Source organism: Prionailurus viverrinus, chromosome D3 (assembly GCF_022837055.1).
Source record: "Prionailurus viverrinus isolate Anna chromosome D3, UM_Priviv_1.0, whole genome shotgun sequence".
NCBI lineage: Eukaryota > Metazoa > Chordata > Mammalia > Carnivora > Felidae > Prionailurus > Prionailurus viverrinus.
This window is the reverse complement of record NC_062572.1, coordinates 19654340-19677544: the sequence shown is the minus strand read 5'-3', so window position 1 is coordinate 19677544 and position 23205 is coordinate 19654340. Positions and strand designations below refer to the sequence as shown.

General features: G+C 39.6%; 1 protein-coding gene across 4 annotated transcripts in view; it reads left to right on the top strand.

Annotated features, from left to right (window-relative positions):
- SPECC1L (sperm antigen with calponin homology and coiled-coil domains 1 like) overlaps positions 1-23205 on the top strand; it is a 142628-nt gene that overhangs the window by 27004 nt on the left and 92419 nt on the right. For all 4 annotated transcript variants that reach the window (XM_047827678.1, XM_047827674.1, XM_047827675.1 and 1 more), the window contains one exon: positions 6710-6899. In XM_047827678.1, the coding sequence (XP_047683634.1) occupies positions 6747-6899 (153 nt within the window). In that variant the 5' untranslated portion in view covers positions 6710-6746. The remainder of the gene's footprint in view (positions 1-6709; positions 6900-23205) is intronic.

Here is a 23205-nt window from a genome sequence, read left to right as displayed (position 1 = left end):
CTCTCTCTCTGCTGCACCCCACTTTGCACTCTGTCTTTGTCTCTCAAAAATGAATAAATGTTAAAAAAAAAAAAACAAAACACCACACATTCCTGATGAGGTTTTTGGGTATGGTTGCACTGGGGACCATATGGGGTGGTGGGCAGGGTGTGGGGTTTGGATTCAGACTACCACCACTTAAGAATAGTTGACCCAGGGAGAGTTACACTCTCTGAGCCTCTGTCAAGGCCTGTGTGGGCTCTTTTGAAGATTCAGTGAACTGTACTGGGTACCGCACAGCTGGGACATGATGCCTGCCCCTTTGCTGGGCGGGGAGGGGGGTGGTGGAAGGGCACAACTCAAGGCCTTCAGTGCCTTTCCCTATTTTGGGAGCAGTGCGTCAACTTTGATGTTTTTAAGAAATATTGTTTGAGAAAGATATCTAACATACTTCATGGATTTATTGTAGTTTGAGATTATTCTTAGTATATATAGAGAGACAGGATCCATACTGTTACTACCGTGAGGAGGGCTGCTTTTTAGTCCCCCCGAACCTTGACTTCTCTGGATGAGAGGTGGGTGCTGACATGATGGCCCTGAACAGAATTGGGGAAGGGATAGTAGTTATACTTACATACACCACACCACCCCTTTTTTAAACTTCCAGGCACTTGAAGTGCTGTGAACTGTGCTGGTCCTTTCCCTCCATTCTGTAATCTGTCCTATGCTCAGGGGACTCCAGAGGCTCTCTAGGGAGGGTAGTGATTCCCCCTTCTTAACCAGGTAGGGGCCAAGGTCTACTGATGAATTATAATCTGTTTTTGAAGACTTTTGTCCTTAGATAGGGGTTGTTTTAGAAAATCATGGAAGCTTTTTTGGTTGTCTCAATGGTTGGTGGTTGCTGTTGAAATTTAGTAGGTAGGGGCCATGGAATTCTAGACTCAATGAAGTGTCCATTCCATAGAACCAAACTTTTCCTGTGATCTGCCACAACTTTGGAATATCTTGCTGAATAATTTACATAGATAGAAAAAAAACGCTTATGACTGAGCCTAGAATCTAATTCCATTTTACACAAAGAAGGCATTTTTTAAGTGTAGTTTTGGAACTACACTTCCTGGAATTTTCCAGGAATGCAGTTACTGTAGACATTGAGGAGAAATTGTTTTGTTCTCAGCTTTACCAAGTTTATTATTCAGCATTCTCCAGAGGAACAGAACCAGTAAGATCTACACACACACACGCACACGCACACACAGATTTTCTTTTTAAGTTTTTTTTTTAATGTTTTATTGATTTTTGAGAGAGAGAGGCAGTTTGAGAGGGGGACAGAGGATTGGAAGCCTGCTCTGCGCTAACAGCAGCGAGCCTGATGTGGGACTCAAACACATAAACCGTGAGATCATGACATGGCCTGAGCTGAAGTCGGATGCTCAACCAACTGAGCCACCCCAGGTGCTCCCCCAAAATAGATTTATTACAAGGAGTTGGCTCACATGATCATGGAGCTGAGAAGTATCAGGATCTGCAGTCAGCAAGCTGGAGACCCAGGAGAGCCAACAGTGTAAGTTCTGGTCCAAGTCTGAAGGCCTGAGAACCAAGAGAGCTGATGGTGTAAATTCTAGTCTGAAAGTTGGTGGGCTTGAGAGCCAAGAAGATCCAGTTTTTCAAGTTGGAGTCCAAAGACAGGAAAAGACCAACATCCCAACTCAAGGAGTCAGGAAACTAAATTTAAATGTTAATCTCTTTCAGAAACATCCTTACACCCAGGATAATTTGACCAAAAGTTTATGCACTCTGTGGTGTAGTCAGTTGGCATATAAAGTTGACTATCACACTAAATGTGGTTCATCCTCTTAGAAAATCACTTTATTATTATTATTATTATTATTATTATTATTATTATTATTATTTTAATGTTTGTTTATTAGAGAAAAAGAGACAGAACACAAGTGGGGGAGGGGAGAGAGAGAGGGAGACACAGAATCAGAAGTAGGCTCCAGGCTCTGAGCTGTCAGCACAGATGCAGGACTCAAACCTACGAACCCTGAGATCATGACCTGAGCCGAAGTCAGATACTCAACCGATTAAGCCACCCAAGTGCTCCGAAAATCATATTATTGATAGTATGCATGATAGATGGCATGGTATCTCAGTTGTAGTACCACCACAGGCCCAAGTCAAGACTATTTGCAGTTGTCAGATTCAGTGATTTAACTTAGAGGTGTGGATTTCTGACTGTTTTGTTCCTAGCATAGTATTGCTTGAACATTCACATATTGAAATTCACATTTATTTTATTACAGAATACTTCTATTTTTTATTTTTATAAAAGTTTTAGGAGCATCTGGGTGGCTCAGTTGGTTAAGCGTCCGACTTCGGCTCAGGTCATGATCTCACAGTTGGTGGGTTCGAGCCCCGTGTCAGGCTCTGTGCTGATAGCTCAGAGCCTGGAGCCTGCTTCAGATTCTGTCTCCCTCTCTCTCCGCCCCTCCCCCACTCATGTTTGCGCTCTCTCTCTCTCTCTCTCTCTCTCTCTCTCTCTCACACACACACACACACACACACACACACACACACACACAAATAAATAATAAAACATTTTTTAAAAAGTTGTAGTTGCCACATGTATCTTTAGAAAGCATCTGTATGTATATAATAAATAGGTTAGCTTTGGATTTCACTCAGTAGTAGAGGGTATTTACATATTTATTATAGAAAGGGAGCTTTGGGTCCAATGTGGGTGAGAACCACTGGTCTAAGTTCTCCTAAGATCTCAAGCTGCCAGGCGCCTGGACCAGTTATGTATCTCAGCATCTTTTAAAGCTTTTGGCTGTGCTGCTTGCCTCATCTCAGATGTTTGCAAGACTGTAGTCCTTTTCTTTATCTTATTGGGTATTTTACAGTGTTGGGATTTACTTTCTAGAAGTCCTTGTTTGATTTTTATTAGGTTTTTAATTTTTTTAAGATTTTATTTTTAAGTAATCTCTATACCCAATGTGGGACTCAAACTTAGAACCCTAACATCAAGAGTCACATGCTCTTCTCTGAGCTAGCCAGGAGCCCCAGGGTTTGTTTTGTTTTTGTAACAGCTTTATTGAGATATAATTCATATTTCCGTACAATTCCCCCATTTAAAAACTGAATGTCTAGAATGTTTCGTCCCCCAAAATAAGCCTTGTGTCCATTAGCAGTCAGTATCCATTTCCGCTACCCTAGCCTCTGATGACCTCTTATCTACTTTCTGTCTCTTTGAATTTGCCTATTCTGGACAGTTTGTATAAATGGAATCATATATACGTGATTCTTTGTGTCTGGTTTCTTTCACCTGGTATAATGATTTCAGGGTTCATCCATGTTATACTTTCTGTTGGTAGTTCATTTTTTTTTAAGTTTTATTTATTTATTTTTGAGAGAGAGAGGGAAAGGGAGAATGAGTGGAGGAGGCGCAGAGAGAGAAAATCCCAAGCAGGCTCTGCTGATAACATGGAGCCTGATGCAGGGCTCGAACCCAGGAACCATGACGACATGACCTGAGCTGAAACCAATAGTCAAATGCTCAGCTGCCTGAGCCACCCAGGTACCCTGGTAGTGGTAGTTCATTTCTTTTTTATGCCGAAATAATACTCCATTTAATAGGTATGCCATATTTGCTTTATCTTTCACCAATTGATAGACATTTGGAATTGAAACAAAAAGTTATTTTGTATGTAGAAAGCATGTAAATAGAACTAAGTGATAGTAATATGTATCCAGTAACAAATACATGCTGATAATGAAAAGTAATCTAAATGCTCTTATTATAGTTTAATTTGGGAGAATTTTTTGAGGTTGTTTGGGTTGTTTCCAGTTTGTGGCTATTATGAATAATCTTTCTATGGACATTTGTACGTAAGTTTGTGTGTGGACAAATGTTTTTATTTCTCTTGGGTATAAACCCAGGAATAGAATTGCTAGATTGTATGGTAACTCTGTGTTTAACCATTTGAAATGGAACTGCTAGACTCTTTTCCAAAGCAGCTGCATCATTTTATGCTGCATGTGAAGGTTTTAATTACTGCACATTCTTTCCAACATTTTTTACCACCTATCTTTTTGATTATAGCCGTCCTAGTGGGTCAAAAGTGGTAATTCATTAGGTTTTAGGTGATAGCAGCAGGAAAGGGACGGTCTGTTACATTGTCCATTTTGGTAGCTACCACGTACCTTTAAGTTTAAATTGGTTAAAATCAAACTTAAAATTAAGTTCCTCAGTCACACTAGCCACATTTCAAGTGCTCAGTAGGCACAAGTGGCCAGTGGTTACTATGTTGGACAGCACAGATACACACAGAACATTTTCATCATTGCAGTAGGTTCTGTTGGGTGCTGCCTGTCTAGGAAAAGTTAATTTGGCAGGAGTTGGACAAGCAGGCAGAGAATGGCAGAGGGTCTGAATGGTGTAGAAAAGGGGCGCAGGCATGGAATTTGAAGAAGAAAAGAACAAAACTCCAGGGAGCCGTCTGCAAGATATGAGACTTAGAAAAGAGCAGGTAAGGGGCGCATGGGTGGCTCAGTCAGTTAAGTGTCTGGCTCTTAGTTTTGGCTCAGGTCAGGATCTCCTGGCTTTGTGGGTTTGAGCCCTGCATTGGGCCCTGTGCTGGCAGCGTGGAGCCTTCTTAGGATTCTCTCTGTCCCTCTCCCTCTGCCCCCACCCCACTCATGCTGTCTCTGTCTCTCTACCCCCCACCCCAAAACAGAAAAACAACAACAACAAAAAAACAAAAAACAAAAAACCCAAACAGGTAAACAAGGGAAAGTGAAAAGTTGAAGGAAAGCCTCTTGGGGACTTGATTGTTTTCCACAGTACTTTGAGTTAGTGATGGACCCAGTGTCATTCCTTGCTGGTTGGCAGAGGGAAGCTACTTGAATCTGTCTTGGTCAGTTTCAGTATCCTCTGGGAAGGTGTAGGAAATACATGGTGGAGCTGAACTGTAGGGAGTACTTCCACTGGGCAGATTACTCAAATGGAATAGAAAGTAGAAAGCTAAACCGTTAAGAAAAAAAGGTGGATAATTTGATCATTACTGTATACAATATTTTCTATAAGGAATAACCAGGAAGTTGGAGGAAGGGTAGGCAGCAGAGTCTCTGAGGTGTCGCTGTGTTTTGGTTGCTGTTAATAACAGTGCCTTTTTCTCAAAGGCCTTATCATGTTGAGGGTGGAGCAGAGCCCCCTTCACCCTGTCTCACTGCTCCTGCCACCAAACCAGTTGGTACGGTTTGTATTATGTCAAGGCAAGATAAATCTGGAGTGTTCGAGCTCAGTCTAGGTAAAGTATTCATTAAGGCTATTGGAAAGAGCCTTTTCTTTTCCAAAGGTTCTTCTGTAAGTTTATTAGGGTGTAGAAATCTTCATAGAATAGAATAGCCTCTTTTTGTGCTGATTATAGTGTCTCAGAGTCACCATACACAAACTTTCTTACATTCAAGTAGGCTTTCATTTTGTGAATTGTATTGCTCTACCCAGCCTGGTCCATGGCATCTTTCCAAACATGCTTTATTGTAGGGATTGCTTTTCTAGCTTAGTTAATAAAAATATATTTAAAGGTTTATCTGGGTGCAGTTTTGTGTGCTGCCAGTGTTATTCTAAGTCCTCTAAGCTGTGAAATCAGGTATGAGCCACTTAGGTGGTAGACTTGCCACATTCCTTACAGGTAATATAGATGCCCTTGTTTTCTGAACCAAAAAATTGAGATTTATATTCTTTTTTTTCCCAAAGGTTTTTTTTTTTTTTAAGTTTATTTATTTATTTTGAGAGAGAGTGCACAAGTGGGAGAGGGGCAGAGAGCGAGAGAGAATCCCAAGCAGGCACTGCACTGTCAGTGAAGAGGGCTCAAACTTACAAACCATGAGATTGTGACCTGATGCTTAACCACTTGAGCCACTCAGGTGCCTCAAGGTTTATGTTATGATAAAGAATTTTTTAAATGTTTATTTATTTTTGAGAGAGAGAGAGAGAGAGTGCACACAAGTGGGGGAGGGGCAAAGAGAGAGAGAGGGAGACAGTATCCAAAGCAGACTCCAGGCTCTAAGCTATCAGCACAGAGGCTGACACAGGGCCCAAACCCATGAACCTCGAGATCATGACCTGAGCTGAAGTCAGATGCTTAACTGACTGAGCCACTCAGGTACCCCCTGTACTCCCCCCGCCAATAAGGAATTTTGATGGTACCTCTGGATAAAAGAGAGAAGCTGAGAAATATATTTAGATACAATGTTGGAGTTTCTGGGAAGTTCTCCTGGCTTCTATGAGGCTATCACAGCAAGTATTTGAAATTAAGACTATGCTGGATAATTTGGAAAATATGATCACCCTCAAATACATGTAAAATGGCTAATTCTCAAATGGCAGGTTGATTATTTCTTCATTAAATGCCAAAGATAATGTATGCTGTGTTGTATTTAGCCAGTTCCATTAGAGATCTAGGATATTCTTTTTAATGACTGAACTGAAATGCACAAAATAGTTTCAAGCTAGTAATATTCAAGGAGGAAGCCTTAAACATGGGGTGCATTCTGATTAAGTCTAAGACCTTTTCAGCTTTTTCTTTTCTGCATCAACATCGAGCTTTCAAACAGTTTTATTTATCTATTTATTTATTTATTTATAATAAAATTTTTCAGAAACAAATTTCTACAGAGTTTTCTTCCAGTTGTGTTCTCAGTATAATGCCATTTCTTTTCACAGATTTGCTTGTAAATGCATCACAAAGAGGCAGCCCAGAATGAAGAAGGCAAGCAGGAGTGTCGGCTCAGTGCCTAAAGTGTCTGGGATAAGCAAAACACAAACAGTAGAAAAAACTAAACCTGAAAACAGCTCTTCAGCATCTACAGGAGGCAAACTCGTAAAACCTGGAACAACAGCATCATTGTCAAAGGTATTAAAATGTGGCAGTGTTTGAATATGTGATGGATTTTAGGAGGAGTGAATCTTAAAATGTTTGATTTATTAAATAAACATTATTTAGGGTTTGCCTTCTGCGAACCTCTGGGAACACACAGCCTTTGAAGAGTTCACAGTGTGGTATACTTGGTGTGTTTGGTCTGACTTTATGAATGAAACCAAATAGTAGGCTTACTGTGAAACAAATCACTGAGCACTTGCCTTGTGCAAGGCTCTTGTGCTGGTGTGAGCTGGAGGTAGAGTCTGCCTTCAAGGAGCTTGTGGTGTAACAGGTGGAGGTTGTCATATACAAACATAACTAAAATTCACGCAAAAAATTCAGATACCCGGGAGAGCAGGAAAGCGGTGTAAGCATTTCAGGAAAACATTGTTTCCAGCCCAAGAAGGTTTTTATGAAAAGAGCATGTGTGCCAGGTCTTAAAGGATGACCAGCAATAACATTCCTGGAACCCCTAGATAGGATTTTTTATTTCCAGTCTTACTCCCTTGCACACTGTAAACTGTTACTCTTTTTCTGACAGCTAATCCTGTATTAATCCCGTTAAAATTGGGTAATATTTATTTAGTTAGAGCATAACTCGTTTTTCTTACATTCTTTTTGAGGCTGGTTTAGTTCTTGTTGGTACAGGATAGTGGCTAGGGGCTTCAATAGCAGACGGACCCAGGCTTTGTATGCATGTGCTTCACAGCGTCATCATAGTCAGGATGAAAGAAGGAATGTATGGAAGTGGTTAGCACAGAATCTGGCACATGGCAAGTGCTTTGTAATGACAGGTAGTAGCATTTTTATTGATTACCTCTAGAAATTTTTACCAGCTCAGGACTGATTTCTGAAAATAATAGTCTTCTTTGGGTGTTCTCAGTGTCTGCGTTGATTTGGACCATCCAAGGGAAAAGATGACTCCAGACCATTTTTCTGCTGGTCAATTCTTAGATCCACTGCAGAGATCCACACAGTCTTCTAGTCTTTCTTCGTGCAGAATCTACTTATTTGTTCTTTGCTTGTTTGTCCTGGGAATTTTGTGTTTTGAGTAGAAACTTTGACTCTATGGAGAAAACCTGGAGAGGGTTTCTGCTAGTCTGATAGGGAGAAACCAAGCACTGCTTGAAACATGATCTGTTTAAAAGCCTTTTGTCCAGGCAGGGCTTTGATAGATTGTGGCTTAATTATTTTAAGAAGCATCTCATGGTAACAGCAGATGAGGGAATTCCTTATATGTATTGAAAGATCTAGCTGGGAATGCTGGTTTTTCTATTCCAGGGTTGTCAAAACTAAACCCAGACATACTCCACCTGCCCCCAGATTTCTTCCTTGCTACAGCTTTGATGAGCTGCTGGGTGTCATCCTATGGCTACCAGGAATAGACTTTTGCCCTACTTCCGTTAGTCTGAATCAGCATCCTGAATTGCTTCCTTGGTGGCAGTGCTGTCACTCTTTTGTGTAAGATAGCTGGCGTTTCCTGACCTAACAGGTTACTTAGTTGCTAGGGTTGTCTTCAGAGCAGAGTGTCTTTGTGACTGGGTGACCTGTTATTTACGTGACTGGAAGAACAGGTTGAAACATTGGCATTGGATATGTTCTGCTTTCCTTCTGTTGCCTCCCCATCAGTGGCAAACAGAGTTTTTGAAGGTTCACTATGGAGTGTGCCCTGAGGAGGCATGTCAGATCTTCTGAGGTCTGTATCTGGAGTTGATGGTAGTTTGGTTTTGAACAGTGAGTACTTTTTTATTGTAAAGCAAAAACAACTGTATTCCTGCTCTGTGCCAGCACATCCAGCTGTGGCTCTCCTTTGTTGGCTCTTTTAAGTAGGGGGTGTGTGGAGTGGGAAGGGTCTCAGAAGAGGTGAAACTGTTTGGGAACACTTTATCCAGACTGAAGCAATTGCTTTTACTTAAGAAAGGAGAAGAAAAATGTCACTGAATAGAAATTGAAGAAGACACAGAAGGAAAGAAAGAAATAGTGAAAATGAACAGAAAAATTGAAAATTTCAGATCAAAAGGGTTTGGAGACCCCACAAAATTAAGTGTTATTTTATTTTCCTAATTTTTCATACTTCACTGTGCGTCTCTACTGGCATTTGGACACTTCCCACAACTTGAATTCCTGTAACTGGGTTGGAGCATTGATGATTAACCAGATGAATGAAGCTGTTGGCTTTTGATCATGTAGACACCATGTACACATACTCACCCACTCATGTGGGCACCCACATATGTGTCTCTGTCACTGCACAGTGTTCAACACTTTTCTTATAGTGGCAGGGCATGGGGACGTTTCTTTACCTCTCATTTCAAATATTGTTTGGGGCTAGATTTAGTTAAGGTGGAGGAGAAAGGACCTTTTTTGACCAGAGCACCTCACTGCTGATTGGAACTTTTGTAAATATAAAATACAACACTACTGCTGTTCCTAGGTTTTTTAATTAATTAATTATTATTATTATTTTTTGAGAGACAGAGAGTGCATGGGGGAGGGGCAGAGAGAGAGGGAGAGACAGAATCTGAAGCAGGCTCCAGGCTCCGAGCTGTCAGCACAGAGCCCGACGCAGGGCTCGAACTCATGAACCTATGAGATCATGACCTACGCCAAAATCAGATGCTTAACCGACTGAGCCACCCACTGTTCTAGTTTTGAGAAAATTATTCCCATTCTTGTGAGTAGCTATGACGTCTGGTTTGGAGCCTTTGTATGACTAATTCTTTGTCACAGTGAGCGGAGAGGATGATTTGGTCTCCTATGTGCCTGCACTTTCCAGGTTTCACACACTGCTCAGGTGTTCATGGTTAATCCTTGTAGTAGAAGTAATATACTTTTTTATTGTCCCAAGAATACATTTTTCTAAAGGTTAATAGATAAGTAGTAAATTGTAGTTACTTCAGTTAGAATCTGTCTAAATAATTGATGACTGTGATGATTATGATTATTTGTGATCATATACCTTTTCGGTATAAAAATTAGTTAACCGTGTGATTGAACAATCCACCTCTGAAACTTGAAAGGCAAAATTTAAAAACTAAACTTAAATTTTGAGTTGGTGATGCAGACCATGAAACGTGGACTTTACCTTGAGAAGCATGTATACATTAGTTGTATTGTTTCATTATTTGTATCTGGAAGGGTTTTTTTAAAACATTCTTTTTAAAAAAATTTTTCATTGGTGCACCTGAGTGGCTCAGTCGGTTAAGCATCCAACTTCAGCTCAGTTCATGATCTCACAGTTTGTGAGTTCGAGCCCCACATCAGGCTCTGTGCTGACAGCTCAGAGCCTGGAGCCTGGTTTGGATTCTGTGTTTCCCCCTCTCTCTGCCCCTACCTGGCTCATGCTTTGTCTCTCTCTGTGTCTCAAAAATAAATAAATGTTAAAAAAATGAAAATTTTTTTTATTCTTTTTTTTTTTTTATTAAGTAAACTCTATACTCAGCATGAGGCTTGAATTTATGACCCTGAGATCAAGAGTTGGATGTTCTACCAATTGAACCAGCCAGGTGCGCCTGTATCTAGAAGTTTTTTACCAAATGATATTTTTGTATCTGTTATTAAAAAGTAGGCTAAAAATCTCTTCCCTCCATCAATTTTATTTTTTGGCCTGTTGTTAATGGTGGGGGAGGGTAGAGTTTACATGTGGAAATGCACATGCATTTGCAGAATTGTGTTAACAAAAATTGAAATAGGGAAAAATATCAGCCTGCAGTAGCTTCATGTAAAAGGAAGTTGGTGAGTACAGAGTTGTTTTTTGTTTTTAATTTTTTAAGTTTTTTTTCTTTATTTATTTTTTTAGTAATCTCTACACCCAGCATAGGGCTCAAGCTCACAACCCCACCTGAGATCAAGTGTTGCATGCTCTTCTGACTGAGCCAGCCAGGCATCCCTGTTTTTAGTTTTTTGATGAAGTATACACCCAGAACACAAAAGCACTTGTGTTCAGTGTAGTGAATCACCACAAAGCGAATATACTCTGCAGCCACCACTAGGTCAAGGAACAGAGCACACTTATATCACAGTGGCTCCCCACATGTCCCCTCTTAATTTCTGCCCTTTCTAGAAGTAACTACCATCCTAACGTCTAGCTCCAGAGGTTAATTTTGCTAATGTTTTTTAAGATTTTTATTTTTAAGTAATCTCTACACCCAACATGGAGCTCGAATTTAGAACCCTGAGATCAAGAGTTGCATGCTCTACCAACTATGCCAACCAGGTGTCCGAATTTTGCTAATTTTTTATCTTTACATAGGTATAATTGTACCCTCTGTTCTTTTCTATGTCTGTATGATTTCCTTAACTCAGTGTTACCATCACTTTGCTTATCCATATTGTTATCTTATAACAGCAGTTCCGTCTTCATTGCAGATTACTAATCCATGGAATGACTATGTTACTCATCTGTTCTTTGTTGATGGACATCTAGAGTTTCCCTTTTGTGGCTACTAAGAACAGTATTGTTAGGAACATTTAAAAAAAAATTTTTTTTAATGTTTATTTATTTATTTTTTTCAACTTTTTTTGTTTTGTTTTGTTTTGTTTTAATTTTTGGGACAGAGAGAGACAGAGCATGAACGGGGGAGGGGCAGAGAGAGAGGGAGACACAGAATCGGAAACAGGCTCCAGGCTCCGAGCCATCAGCCCAGAGCCTGACGCGGGGCTCGAACTCACGGACCGCGAGATCGTGACCTGGCTGAAGTCGGACGCTCAACTGACTGCGCCACCCAGGCACCCCTAATGTTTATTTATTTTTGAGCAAGAGGGACAGAGTGTGAGCGGGGGGAGGGCAAAGAGAGAGAGAGAGACACAGAATCCAAAGCAGGCTCCAGGCTCTGAGCTGTCAGCACAGAGCCTGATTCGGGGCCCAAACTCATGAACCGTGAGATTATCACTTGAGCCGAAGTCAGACACCTAATTGACTGAGCCACCCAGGTGCCCCAGGAACATTCTTATTCATGTCTTTTAGTCCACATGTACAGCCATTTCTGTTGGCTCTGTAACTAGGAGTGAAACTATGAGGTCATAGGGTGCATAGTGTTCAGCTTTCTTGGATATAGGGCCAGATCATTTCCCATTTTACACGGCTGGTGGCTCCACATTCTCACCTGCACTTAAGTCACTCTCCATTTTAACCATTCAGGTGTATGTAGAGGGATTCCGAAGTGGCTTCAGTTTGCATTTGCATTATTATCAGTGGGATTAAGCACATTTTTGTATCTTACTTTTATGTGTTTAGTGGACAGTTAGATATCTTATTTGTGAAGTGCTTCTTAAAATCACTTGCCCATTTTTTTTACTATGTTATCTCTCTTTTTTAACTCTTTTTTTTTTTGTAGTAAAACACATTTACCGTCTTAACCATTTTTAAGTGTACGGTTCAGTACTATTAAGTACATTCACATTGAGCAACTGTTCCCACCATCCATCTCCAGAACTTTTTCATCTTGCAAAACTGAAACTCTGTCTCCATTAATCAACAACTCCCCATTCCCCCTCCCCAGCCTCTGGCAACTACCTTCTGTCTCTTTGAATCCGACTGTGTAAGTACTTCATATGAGTGGAATCATATTTGTCTTTTTGCCACTGGCTGATTTCACTTAGCATAATGTTCTCAGAGTTCATGCACATGGTAGCATGTATCAGAATTTCCTTTTTAAAGGTTTAATAGTATTCTACTGTATGTATATGCCACATTTTGTTTATCCATTTTCCAATCAGTGGACACTTTGGTTGTTTCTGTGTGGACTTTTGGCTGTTGTAAATAATAGCTGTGAAATTGTGTGAGAAAATATCTCTTAGAGGCCCTGCTTTCAGTTTTTTGGGGATATATTCAGAAGTGGAATTTCTGGGTCATATGATAATTCTATTTTTAATTTTTTGAGGAGCCTCCATACTGTTTTCCACAGCAGCTCTACCATTTTACATTCCCATCAAGGAATTCTCTTCCCAACAAGTGTTTTAATTTTCCCATGTCCTCACCACACTTTTTTTTCTTTAATAGTAACCACTGAAATGGGTATGAAGTGGTGTAGTGTGTCTTTTTTGTACTGATTTATAGTTCTTTGGCTATTCCAGATGTGAGTCCTTTGTCATTTATATGTCTTGCACATATGTCCTCCCACTCTGTGCCTTTTCTTTCTCTTTCTTTAATGCTATCTTTTGATAAATGGAAGTTCTTAATTTTAATATAGTCCAGTTTGTTAATTTTTTCTTTATAGTTAGGGATGTGTGGTGTGTATGTGTGTGTGTTTATGGAATGTTTCGTCATCTCAAGGTCAGGAAGAGAGTCTCCTGTATTTTTTCAAGAGTATTATTATTATTATTATTATTTTTAATTTATTTTGAGAGGGAGAGAGACTATGCACATGTGTGCACAGGAGCAGGAGAGGGGTAGAGAGAGAGGGAAAGAGAGAATCCCAAGTAGGCTCTGCGCCTTCAGCACAGAGCCGTATGTGGGACTTGAACTCACAAACTGTGGGATCGTGACCTGAGCCAAAATTGAGAGTCAGATGCTTAACTACTGAGCCACCCAGGCACCCCCCTACATGTTAACCTCTTATCATGGCTGGTCATTTTCCCTTTACACGTGTACTACATACATATATAATTTTTTCTTGAACTTGAAAGTGTAAATTGTAGAGATAATGCTTCTTTACTGCTGGATATTTCAGTGTGCATTTCCCAAAAAACAAGGATATTCTCTCTTGTAACCAGAGTATAGTTACTAGATCTGGAAGTGAACATTGATAAAATGCTAGCATCTCATCTATAGACTTTAATTAAATTTCACCAATTGTGCCAATGTCCATTTTAGCAAAAAAGACGAACATTTTTTTCTGGTCCAGCTTTCAGTCTAGGACAATGAATTACAGTTAGTTGTCATGCTCTCCAAATTCTTCTTAAATCTAGAATAGTTCCTCAGTTTTTGTCTTTTATGACCTTGACATTGCAGAAGAATGTAGGCCAGTTTATTTGCTAGACTGTCTTCCAAATTTAGGTTTCTCATGTCTCTTTGTGATTAGGTTGAGGATATGCACTTTTGGCAGAAGTCCTACAGAAGCCACATGTCCTTGGCATAGCATTTCCAGAAGTACATGCTGTCAATCTGTTCCATTCCTGGTGATATTAACTTAATTTGATTAGGGTGGTGTCTGGTTTTTTCCACTATCAGGTTACCATGTTTCCTTTTGTTAATTAATAAAGTATCTTATCAAAAACACTTGGGAGATTTTATAAATATCCTCTTTGTCATCAAACTTTCACACCCTAACTAGCAATTTTTGGTAATTCTTTCCAGAATCTGTTATTAGTATTTTTGCGAAGTGGTAGTTTTTTAATTCCATCATTCTTTCTACATTTAGTAGTTGCATATTAGTGTGGAATAATGGACTGTTTATTCAGTGGGCTGTCAATGGTTAGCATGATTTATTTTGATGCTCAGATTGTCCCCTTCAAGCTGGCTCCTATGTTCTTTTGACATGTTCCTGTTCTTTTTTGAACAGCCTCTTAATTTCTGATGTAAGTTTTCTTTTTTTTTCCTTCAATATATGAAGTTTATTGTCAGATTGGTTTCCATACAACACCCAGTGCTCATTCCAAAAGGTGCCCTCCTCAATACCCATCACCCACCCTCGCCTCCTTCCCACCCCCCATTAACCCTCAGTTTGTTCTCAGTCTTTAAGAGTCTCTTATGCTTTGGCTCTCTTCCACTCTAACCCCCTTGTTTTTTTTTCCTTCCCCTCCCCCATGGGTTTCTGTTAAGTTCCTCAGGATCCACATAAGAGTGAAACCATATGGTATCTGTCTTTCTCTGTATGGCTTATTTCACTTAGCATCACACTCTCCAGTTCCATCCATGTTGCTACAAAGGGCCATATTTCATTCTTTCTCATTGCCACGTAGTACTCCATTGTGTATATAAACCACAATTTCTTTATCCATTCATCAGCTGATGGACATTTAGGCTCTTTCCATAATTTGGCTATTGTTGAGAGTGCTGCTATAAACATTGGGGTACAAGTGCCCCTATGCATCAGTACTCCTGTATCCCTTGGGTAAATTCCTAGCAGTGCTATTGCTGGGTCATAGGGTAGGTCTATTTTTAATTTTTTGAGGAACCTCCACATTGTTTTCCAGAGCGGCTGCACCAATTTGCATTCCCACCAACAGTGCAAGAGGGTTCCCGTTTCTCCACATCCTCGCCAGCATCTATAGTCTCCTGATTTGTTCATTTTGGCCACTCTGACTGGCGTGAGGTGATATCTGAGTGTGGTTTTGATTTGTATTTCCCTGATGAGGAACGACGTTGAGCATCTTTTCATGTGCCTGTTTGCCATCCGGATGTCTTCTTTAGAGAATTGTCTTTTCATGTTTTCTGCCCATTTCTTCACTGGGTTATTTGTTTTTCGGGTGTGGAGTTTGGTGAGCTCTTTATAGATTTTGGATACTAGCCCTTTGTCCGATATGTCATTTGCAAATATGTTTTCCCATTCCGTTGGTTGCCTTCTGGTTTTGTTGATTGTTTCCTTTGCTGTGCAGAAGCTTTTTATCGTCATAAGGTCCCAGTAGTTCATTTTTGCTTTTAATTCCCTTGCCTTTGGGGATGTGTCAAGTAAGAAATTGCTACGGCTGAGGTCAGAGAGGTCTTCTCCTGCTTTCTCCTCTAGGGTTTGGATGGTTTCCTGTCTCACATTCAGGTCCTTTATCCATTTTGAGTTTATTTTTGTGAATGGTGTGAGAAAGTGGTCTAGTTTCAATCTTCTGCATGTTGCTGTCCACTTCTCCCAGCACCATTTGTTAAAGAGACTGTCTTTTTTCCATTGGATATTCTTTCCTGCTTTGTCAAAGATCAGTTGTCCTTACGTTTGTGGGTCAAGTTCTGGGGTTTCTATTCTATTCCATTGGTCTATGTGTCTGTTTTTGTGCCAATACCATGCTGTCTTGATGATTACAGCTTTGTAGTAGAGGCTAAAGTCTGGGATTGTGATGCCTCCTGTTTTGGTCTTCTTTTTTTTTTTTTTTTTTTTTAATTTTTTTTTTCAATGTTTATTTATTTTTGGGACAGAGAGAGACAGAGCATGAACGGGGGAGGGGCAGAGAGAGAGGGAGACACAGAATCGGAAACAGGCTCCAGGCTCTGAGCCATCAGCCCAGAGCCTGACGCGGGGCTCGAACTCCCGGACTGCGAGATCGTGACCTGGCTGAAGTCGGACGCTCAACCGACTGCGCCACCCAGGCGCCCCCTGTTTTGGTCTTCTTCTTCAAAATTAGTTTGGCTATTCGGGGCCTTTTGTGGTTCCATATGAATTTTAGGATTGCTTGTTCTAGTTTCGAGAAGAATGCTGGTGCAATTTTGATTGGGATTGCATTGAATGTGTAGATAGCTTTGGGTAGTATTGGCATTTTGACAATATTTATTCTTCCAATCCATGAGCACGGAATGTTTTTCCATTTCTTTATATCTTCTTCAATTTCCTTCATAAGCTTTCTATAGTTTTCAGCATACAGATCTTTTACATCTTTGGTTAGATTTATTCCTGGGTATTTTATGCTTCTTGGTGCAGTTGTGAATGGGATCAGTTTCTTTATTTGTCTTTCTGTTGCTTCATTATTAGTGTATAAGAATGCAACTGATTTCTGTACATTGATTTTGTATCCTGCAACTTTGCTAAATTCATGTATCAGTTCTAGCAGACTTCTGGTGGAGTCTATCGGATTTTCCATGTATAATATCATGTCATCTGCAAAAAGTGAAAGCTTAACCTCATCTTTGCCAATTTTGATGCCTTTGATTTCCTTTTGTTGTCTGATTGCTGATGCTAGAACTTCCAACACTATGTTAAGCAACAGCGGTGAGAGTGGACATCCCTGACATGATAAGTTTTCTATTTCTCCAGCCCCAGCCTTATAGTCAGTCAGCCTTTTCTCCAAAGAGAACTTGTTCCTTTTAGTAGAGGATGGAACTTAAAGCCTTTGGAAACGAGGTGTGCTCTTGCTTTTGAGTGTATGGTTTTTAAGCCTGCTTAGTAGACAAGAGAGGAAACATACACACACACACACACATCTGTATCAATTTTCATATCTGTTTCTCTCCATATATTGAAAACCTATGAGGGGCACCTGGATGGCTCAGTTGGGTGGCCAAATTCATCTCAGGTCATGATCTCGCAGTCCATGGGTTTCAGTCCCGAGTCAGGTAATGTGCTGACAACTCAGAGCCTGGAGCCTACTTCTGCTTCTGTGTCTCCCTCTCTGCCCCTCCCCTGTTCTCTCTCTCTTTTTTTTTTTCTCTCTCTCTCAAAAATAAACATTAAAAAAAAAAAAAAGCCTATGAGTTCACACTGTTACTTCCAAATCCAGTTGACATACATACAGTGTTTAGAGTAGCCTTTTCACTTTATGTAATCCTAATCCCAATCTCTTGACAGTGAGAGACCTGGTTTTCATTATCTATATTTACTTATTTTCTAAATCCTAGAATATACAGCCAATAGTTAGAGAATTGCTCACCCATGCCACTGCCAAAAACAAATCTACTAGCTAGAGTTCAAAATGTATACTTTTTAGTGGTTAGCTTGAGAGTTTGAGGATTTATGGTCAAAATACTGTTTTCAGAAGATATTTGGATTCTTCCCCTGCCCCCTACCCCGTGTGACTATGTCATTTATTTGAAATGCAGTTTAGTCTATTTGTTCCTGTTGTGTTCCATTTTAGGGGAAACCTTAAACCCTTGTTTATTTAATTTTAATTTACTGCCAGCATGTGAAACACTACCACAGTTCAGTTCTACATGTCAGAACTAGGACAAGATGTGAAAAGTGTCCCTCTCCTCCCCGATTCCTTCTTACTCTGTCCCCACCTGTCCCTAGGAGGTTAAGAGTCTGGTTGGGTTTTTGTTTTTATCCTTCCTGTGTTCCTTTTGCACAAATGATCAGATACATGTATATTTATTTTTTTATTTCCCCTTTGTTACCCAAAAGTTGCCATAATTAGATCTACTTCTGCCCATTTTCTTTTTTTCACCTAATATATTCTAGAAATCTCTTTATACCAATTTATGGCAGCCTTTCTCATTCTGTTTAATGTGTCTTTGTATGGATATACTACAGTTTTTTCAGCTAGTGTCCTATGTATGGACATTCAAAGTGTTTCCAGTATTTTGCAGTTAAAAACAATGCTGCATTGACTAACCTTATGTGTATGTATTTTTGTATTATTGGAGGTATGTCTTCAGGTGAAATTCCTAGAGGTGGGATTGCTGGGCACAAGGTAAATGCATATGTAGTTCTGTTAGACATTGCTGGGTTCCTTTCATAAGGCCACATCCAGCTGTGTTCTCACCAGCAACCTATGAGTGTGCCTGTTTCCCCACATCCTTCCCAAAGGAACGTGGCATAACTCTTCATTTTTGCCAGTCTCTTAGGTGAGATGTGGTGTCTTAGTGTTGTTTAATTTACATTTCTCCTATTGTGAGTTAGACTGGTTATATCTTTTGTATTGTGTATGTATTCATTATATGTGATAGTTCATTTTGGTCACCTTTCCATGTGTCTTTTACCCCTTTATTGCTAAGAGTTCTTTTTGTATTAAGGATATTAGCTGTTTATTTGTGAGGTATTGCAGATATGCTCTCCCCATTTCTCATTTTTTAAAATTTTGCTTACAATGATATTTGTGTATCATGCACAGGATTAAATTTTTTTTAAGATTTTAATTTTTATAGACTTAGGTTTATCGATTCTTTGTTTTATCATTCAGGATTTTGAATCATAGAAAACCTTGGGACTTATTTTTGATATGGTGTGAAATAGGGCTTACTCATTTTTGTAGGGTTTTTTTTTGTGTGTGTGTGAATATACTATTAACCTAGTACTATTTATTGAAAAACCCATTTTTTTTTCCTGTACTCTTTCTTTGGTCATAAAACAGGTATCTATATAAGCAGTTTCTTTTGGGATTCTTTTGTGTTCCACTGGTTTATTCATGTGCCATTACTCTACTATCATAGTTAATGTGATAACTGCAGAATTTTTGACTTGGTTCTCTGAGGTATGTTGAAATCCGCCATTAACCAAAGACAAATAGTAAACAGAAGTGTGTTGATTAAGCCACTTTTCACATGACTGTGTAGGGTTGTCTTCAGATGTAATTTTTTTTTTTTTTTTAATTTTTTTCAACATTTTTATTTATTTTTGGGACAGAGAGAGACAGAGCATGAATGGGGGAGGGGCAGAGAGAGAGGGAGACCCAGAATCGGAAACAGGCTCCAGGCTCTGAGCCATCAGCCCAGAGCCTGACGCGGGGCTCGAACTCCCAGACCGTGAGATCGTGACCTGGCTGAAGTCGGACGCTTAACCGACTGCGCCACCCAGGCGCCCCCAGATGTAATTTTTATGAAAGAAAACATATTTAACTTATGGAGAAAGAAAAAAATACCTCAAAGATAATTTAACTTTTGTTAACAATATAAAAGGTGATTTGAAAACATAAGAGTGTGTTGAGTTTATATACTGACTAATGGATGAGGGGCAAATTGACAGGAAGGAAGTAGAACTTAATTTGCAGATTTTTTTGTATCATAGTTGATGATCAATTTCATAAACAGGAACTAGTCTTAAAGAATATGAGCAAGGGGCGCCTGGGTGGCGCAGTCGGTTAAGCGTCCGACTTCAGCCAGGTCACGATCTTGCGGTCCGTGAGTTCAAGCCCCGCACCGGGCTCTGGGCTGATGGCTCAGAGCCTGGAGCCTGTTTCCGATTCTGTGTCTCCCTCTCTCTCTGCCCCTCCCCCGTTCATGCTCTGTCTCTCTCTGTCCCAAAAATAAATAAACGTTGGAAAAAAAAAATTAAAAAAAAAAAAAAGAATATGAGCAATCCTTTATGATTAATGCAATATCCTCCTTCCTTCTTACATAACCAGATTTTTCATAATGTGACAACTCTAAATTACCAAAGCTTAATTAGCTTAATTCATTTAAATTAAAATTTTTTTTTCAACGTTTATTTATTTTTGGGACAGAGAGAGACAGAGCATGAACGGGGGAGGGGCAGAGAGAGAGGGAGACACAGAATCGGAAACAGGCTCCAGGCTCTGAGCCATCAGCCCAGAGCCCGACGCGGGGCTCGAACTCGCGGACCGCAAGATCGTGACCTGGCTGAAGTCGGACGCTTAACCGACTGCGCCACCCAGGCGCCCCTAAATTAAAACATTAATCCTTTTCTACCTCTTTTTTAGTGAGACTGACCTACCTAATGGTATTATATTGTAACTTTTATAATTGAATGATGAGAACAGAATCTACTCCACTAACATTTAGAACAGGAAGAGACTTTAGAGATTAATAATTTATGAGCCATTTTGATTTATTGAAATGAATTTATTATGATTATCTAAGAGTAAGCTTGGCTCCAGATAGACAATAATATTAAATCGGTTGGTTAACTTGTGCTTTCACCTTCATGGGACAAAACTTTTGGTTCTTTTATTAAAAAGTAGTTTTTCATAGGTGCTGCTGAGGATGTGGAGAAACGGGAACCCTCTTGCACTGTTGGTGGGAATGCAAATTGGTGCAGCTGCTCTAGAAAACAATGTGGAGGTTCCTCAAAAAATTAAAAATAGAACTACCCTATGACCCAGCAATAGCACTACTAGGAATTTACCCAAGGGATACAGGAGTGCTGATGCATAGGGGCACACGTACCCCAATGTTTATAGCAGCGCTTTCAACAACAGCCAGATTATGGAAAGAGCCTAAATGTCCACCAACTGATGAATGGATAAAGAAGATGTGGTTTATATACACAATGGAATGCTACTTGGCAATGAGAAAGAATGAAATCTGGCCACTTGTAGCAACGTGGATGGAACTGGAAGGTATTGTGCTAAGTGAAGTAAGTCAGTCAGAGAAAGAAATCATATGTTTTCGCTCGTATGTGGATCTTGAGAAACTTAACAGAAGACCATGGGGGAAGGGGAGGGGAAAAAATTACTTATGAACAGAGAGGGAAGGAGGCAAACCACAAGAGACTCTTAAATACAGAGAACAAACTGAGGGTGGATGTGGGGGGTGGGTGAGAGGAGAAAATGGGTGATGGGCACTGAAGAGGGCACTTGATGGGATGAGCACTGTGTGTTGTATGTAAGCTGATTTGACAATAAATTATATTTAAAAAAAGGTAGTTTTTCTTTTTTCACAGATTTTTAACTCCTCTATGTTCTTTCTAGAAATAAAATTTTTTTCATTCTTTTTTTTAAGTAATAATTTTATACCCAATCTCATTATCCAGAGTGCTTATTTTGTTTTTTTTAATTGAAGTATAGTTTATGTCTGTTTTCTTTTTACTTTATTTTATTTTTAGTTTTATTTTTTAAAATTTACATTCAAATTAGTTAGCATATAGTGCAGCAATGATTTCAGGAGTATATTCTTTAATGCCCCTTACCCATTTAGCCCATCCCCCCTCCCACAATCCCTCCAGTAACCCTCTGTTGTTCTCCATATTTAAGAGTCCTTTATGTTTTGTTCCCCTCCCTGTTTTTATATTTTTATTTCCCTTCCCTTATGTTGATTTGTTTTGTCTCTTAAAGTCCTCATATGAGTGAAGTCATAAGATATTTGTCTTTCTGACTAATTTCGCTTAGCGTAATACACTCTAGTTCCATCCACATAGTTGCAACTGGCAAGATTTCATTCTTTTTGATTGCTGACTAATACGCCATTGTATATATATACACCACATCTTCTTTAAAAAAAATTTTTTTTTAATGTTTATTTATTTTTGAGAGAGACAGAGACAGAATGTGAGTGGGTTAGGAGCAGAGAGAGAGGGAGACACAGAAGCAGAAGCAGGCTCCAGGCTCTGAGCACAGAGCCCGACGCGGGGCTCGAACTCACAAGCTGTGAGATCATGACCTGAGCCGAAGTCGGGCACTCAACCGACTGAGCCACCCAGGTGCCCCTATACCACATTTTCTTTATTCATCCATCGATGGACATTTGGGCCCTTTCCATACTTTGGCTATTGTTGATAGTGCTGCTGTAAACATTGGGGTGCATATGTCCCTTCAAAACAGCATACCTGTGTCCCTTGGATACTTAGTAGTACAATTGCTGGGTCATAGGGTAGTTCTATTTTTAATTTTTTGGGGAACCTCCATACTGTTTTCCAGAGTGGCTGCACCAGCTTGCATTCCCACCAACAATGCAAAAGAGATCTTCTTTCTCTGCATCCTCGCCAACATCTGTTGTTGCCTGAGTTGTTAATGTTAACCATTCTGACAGGTGTAAGGTGGTATCTCATTGTGGTTTTGATTTGAATTTCCCTGATGATGAGTGATGTTGAGCTTTTTTCATGTGTCGGTTGGCCATCTGGATGTCTTCCTTGGAGAAGTGTCTATTCATGTCTTTTGCCCATTTCTTCACTGGATTATCTGTTTTTTGGGTGTTGAGTTTGATAATTTCTTTATAGATTTTGGATACTAACCCTTTATCTGATATGTCGTTTGCAAATATCTTCTCCCGTTCTTTCGGTTGCCTTTTAGTTTTGCTGATTGTTTCCTTTGCTGTGCAGAAGGTTTTTATTTTGATGAGGTCCCAGTACATTTTTGCTTTTGTTTCCCTTGCCTCTGGGGACGTGTTGAGTTAGAAGTTGCTGCGGCCACCTGTTTTCTTTGTAAAAAGCTCGTATTTTTTTCAGTCGTCTTTATAAAATATAAATAAATTAATACAAAGGGTCTTCCTCAAGTAGTATGATCATTTAGACTGACTAACCCTCACTCTAACCATAAACTCTCTAGTTTTTTATTTATATATTACCTCGGCTTTAAAAAAAACTTTCAATTTTGGCTTAAATTAGACTACTAAAAAATTAGATCAGATAAGAAAACTAAATTTCCAAATAATGGCTCCATCACTTTACATCCATGATTTACTATAAAGCAATGAATATTATATCGGATTCTCAGTGGTTTTTCTCTCTAGAAATTGCAGGATGGCATTTTCTTTGGTATTACAGAACTTTACTGGGAGCCCATGTGATAGTGCTCAGATGATCCCTGTTCGTAAGTCACGTCCTATCTGAAAGTAATAAAGAGTATGTCTTCACTTTTTCCACTCCCCCACTGACTGTGGCACATGTGGGCACACAGTCGGCTTCCATAAAGTTTTTGATTATATATATAATTTTTAAATTAAATTTTATTTTATTTTATTTTATTTTTATTTGAGAGAGCATGCCACTTAGGGAGAGGGGCAGAGGGAGAGAAAGAGAGAGAATCTCAAGCAGGGTCCATGCTTAGCATG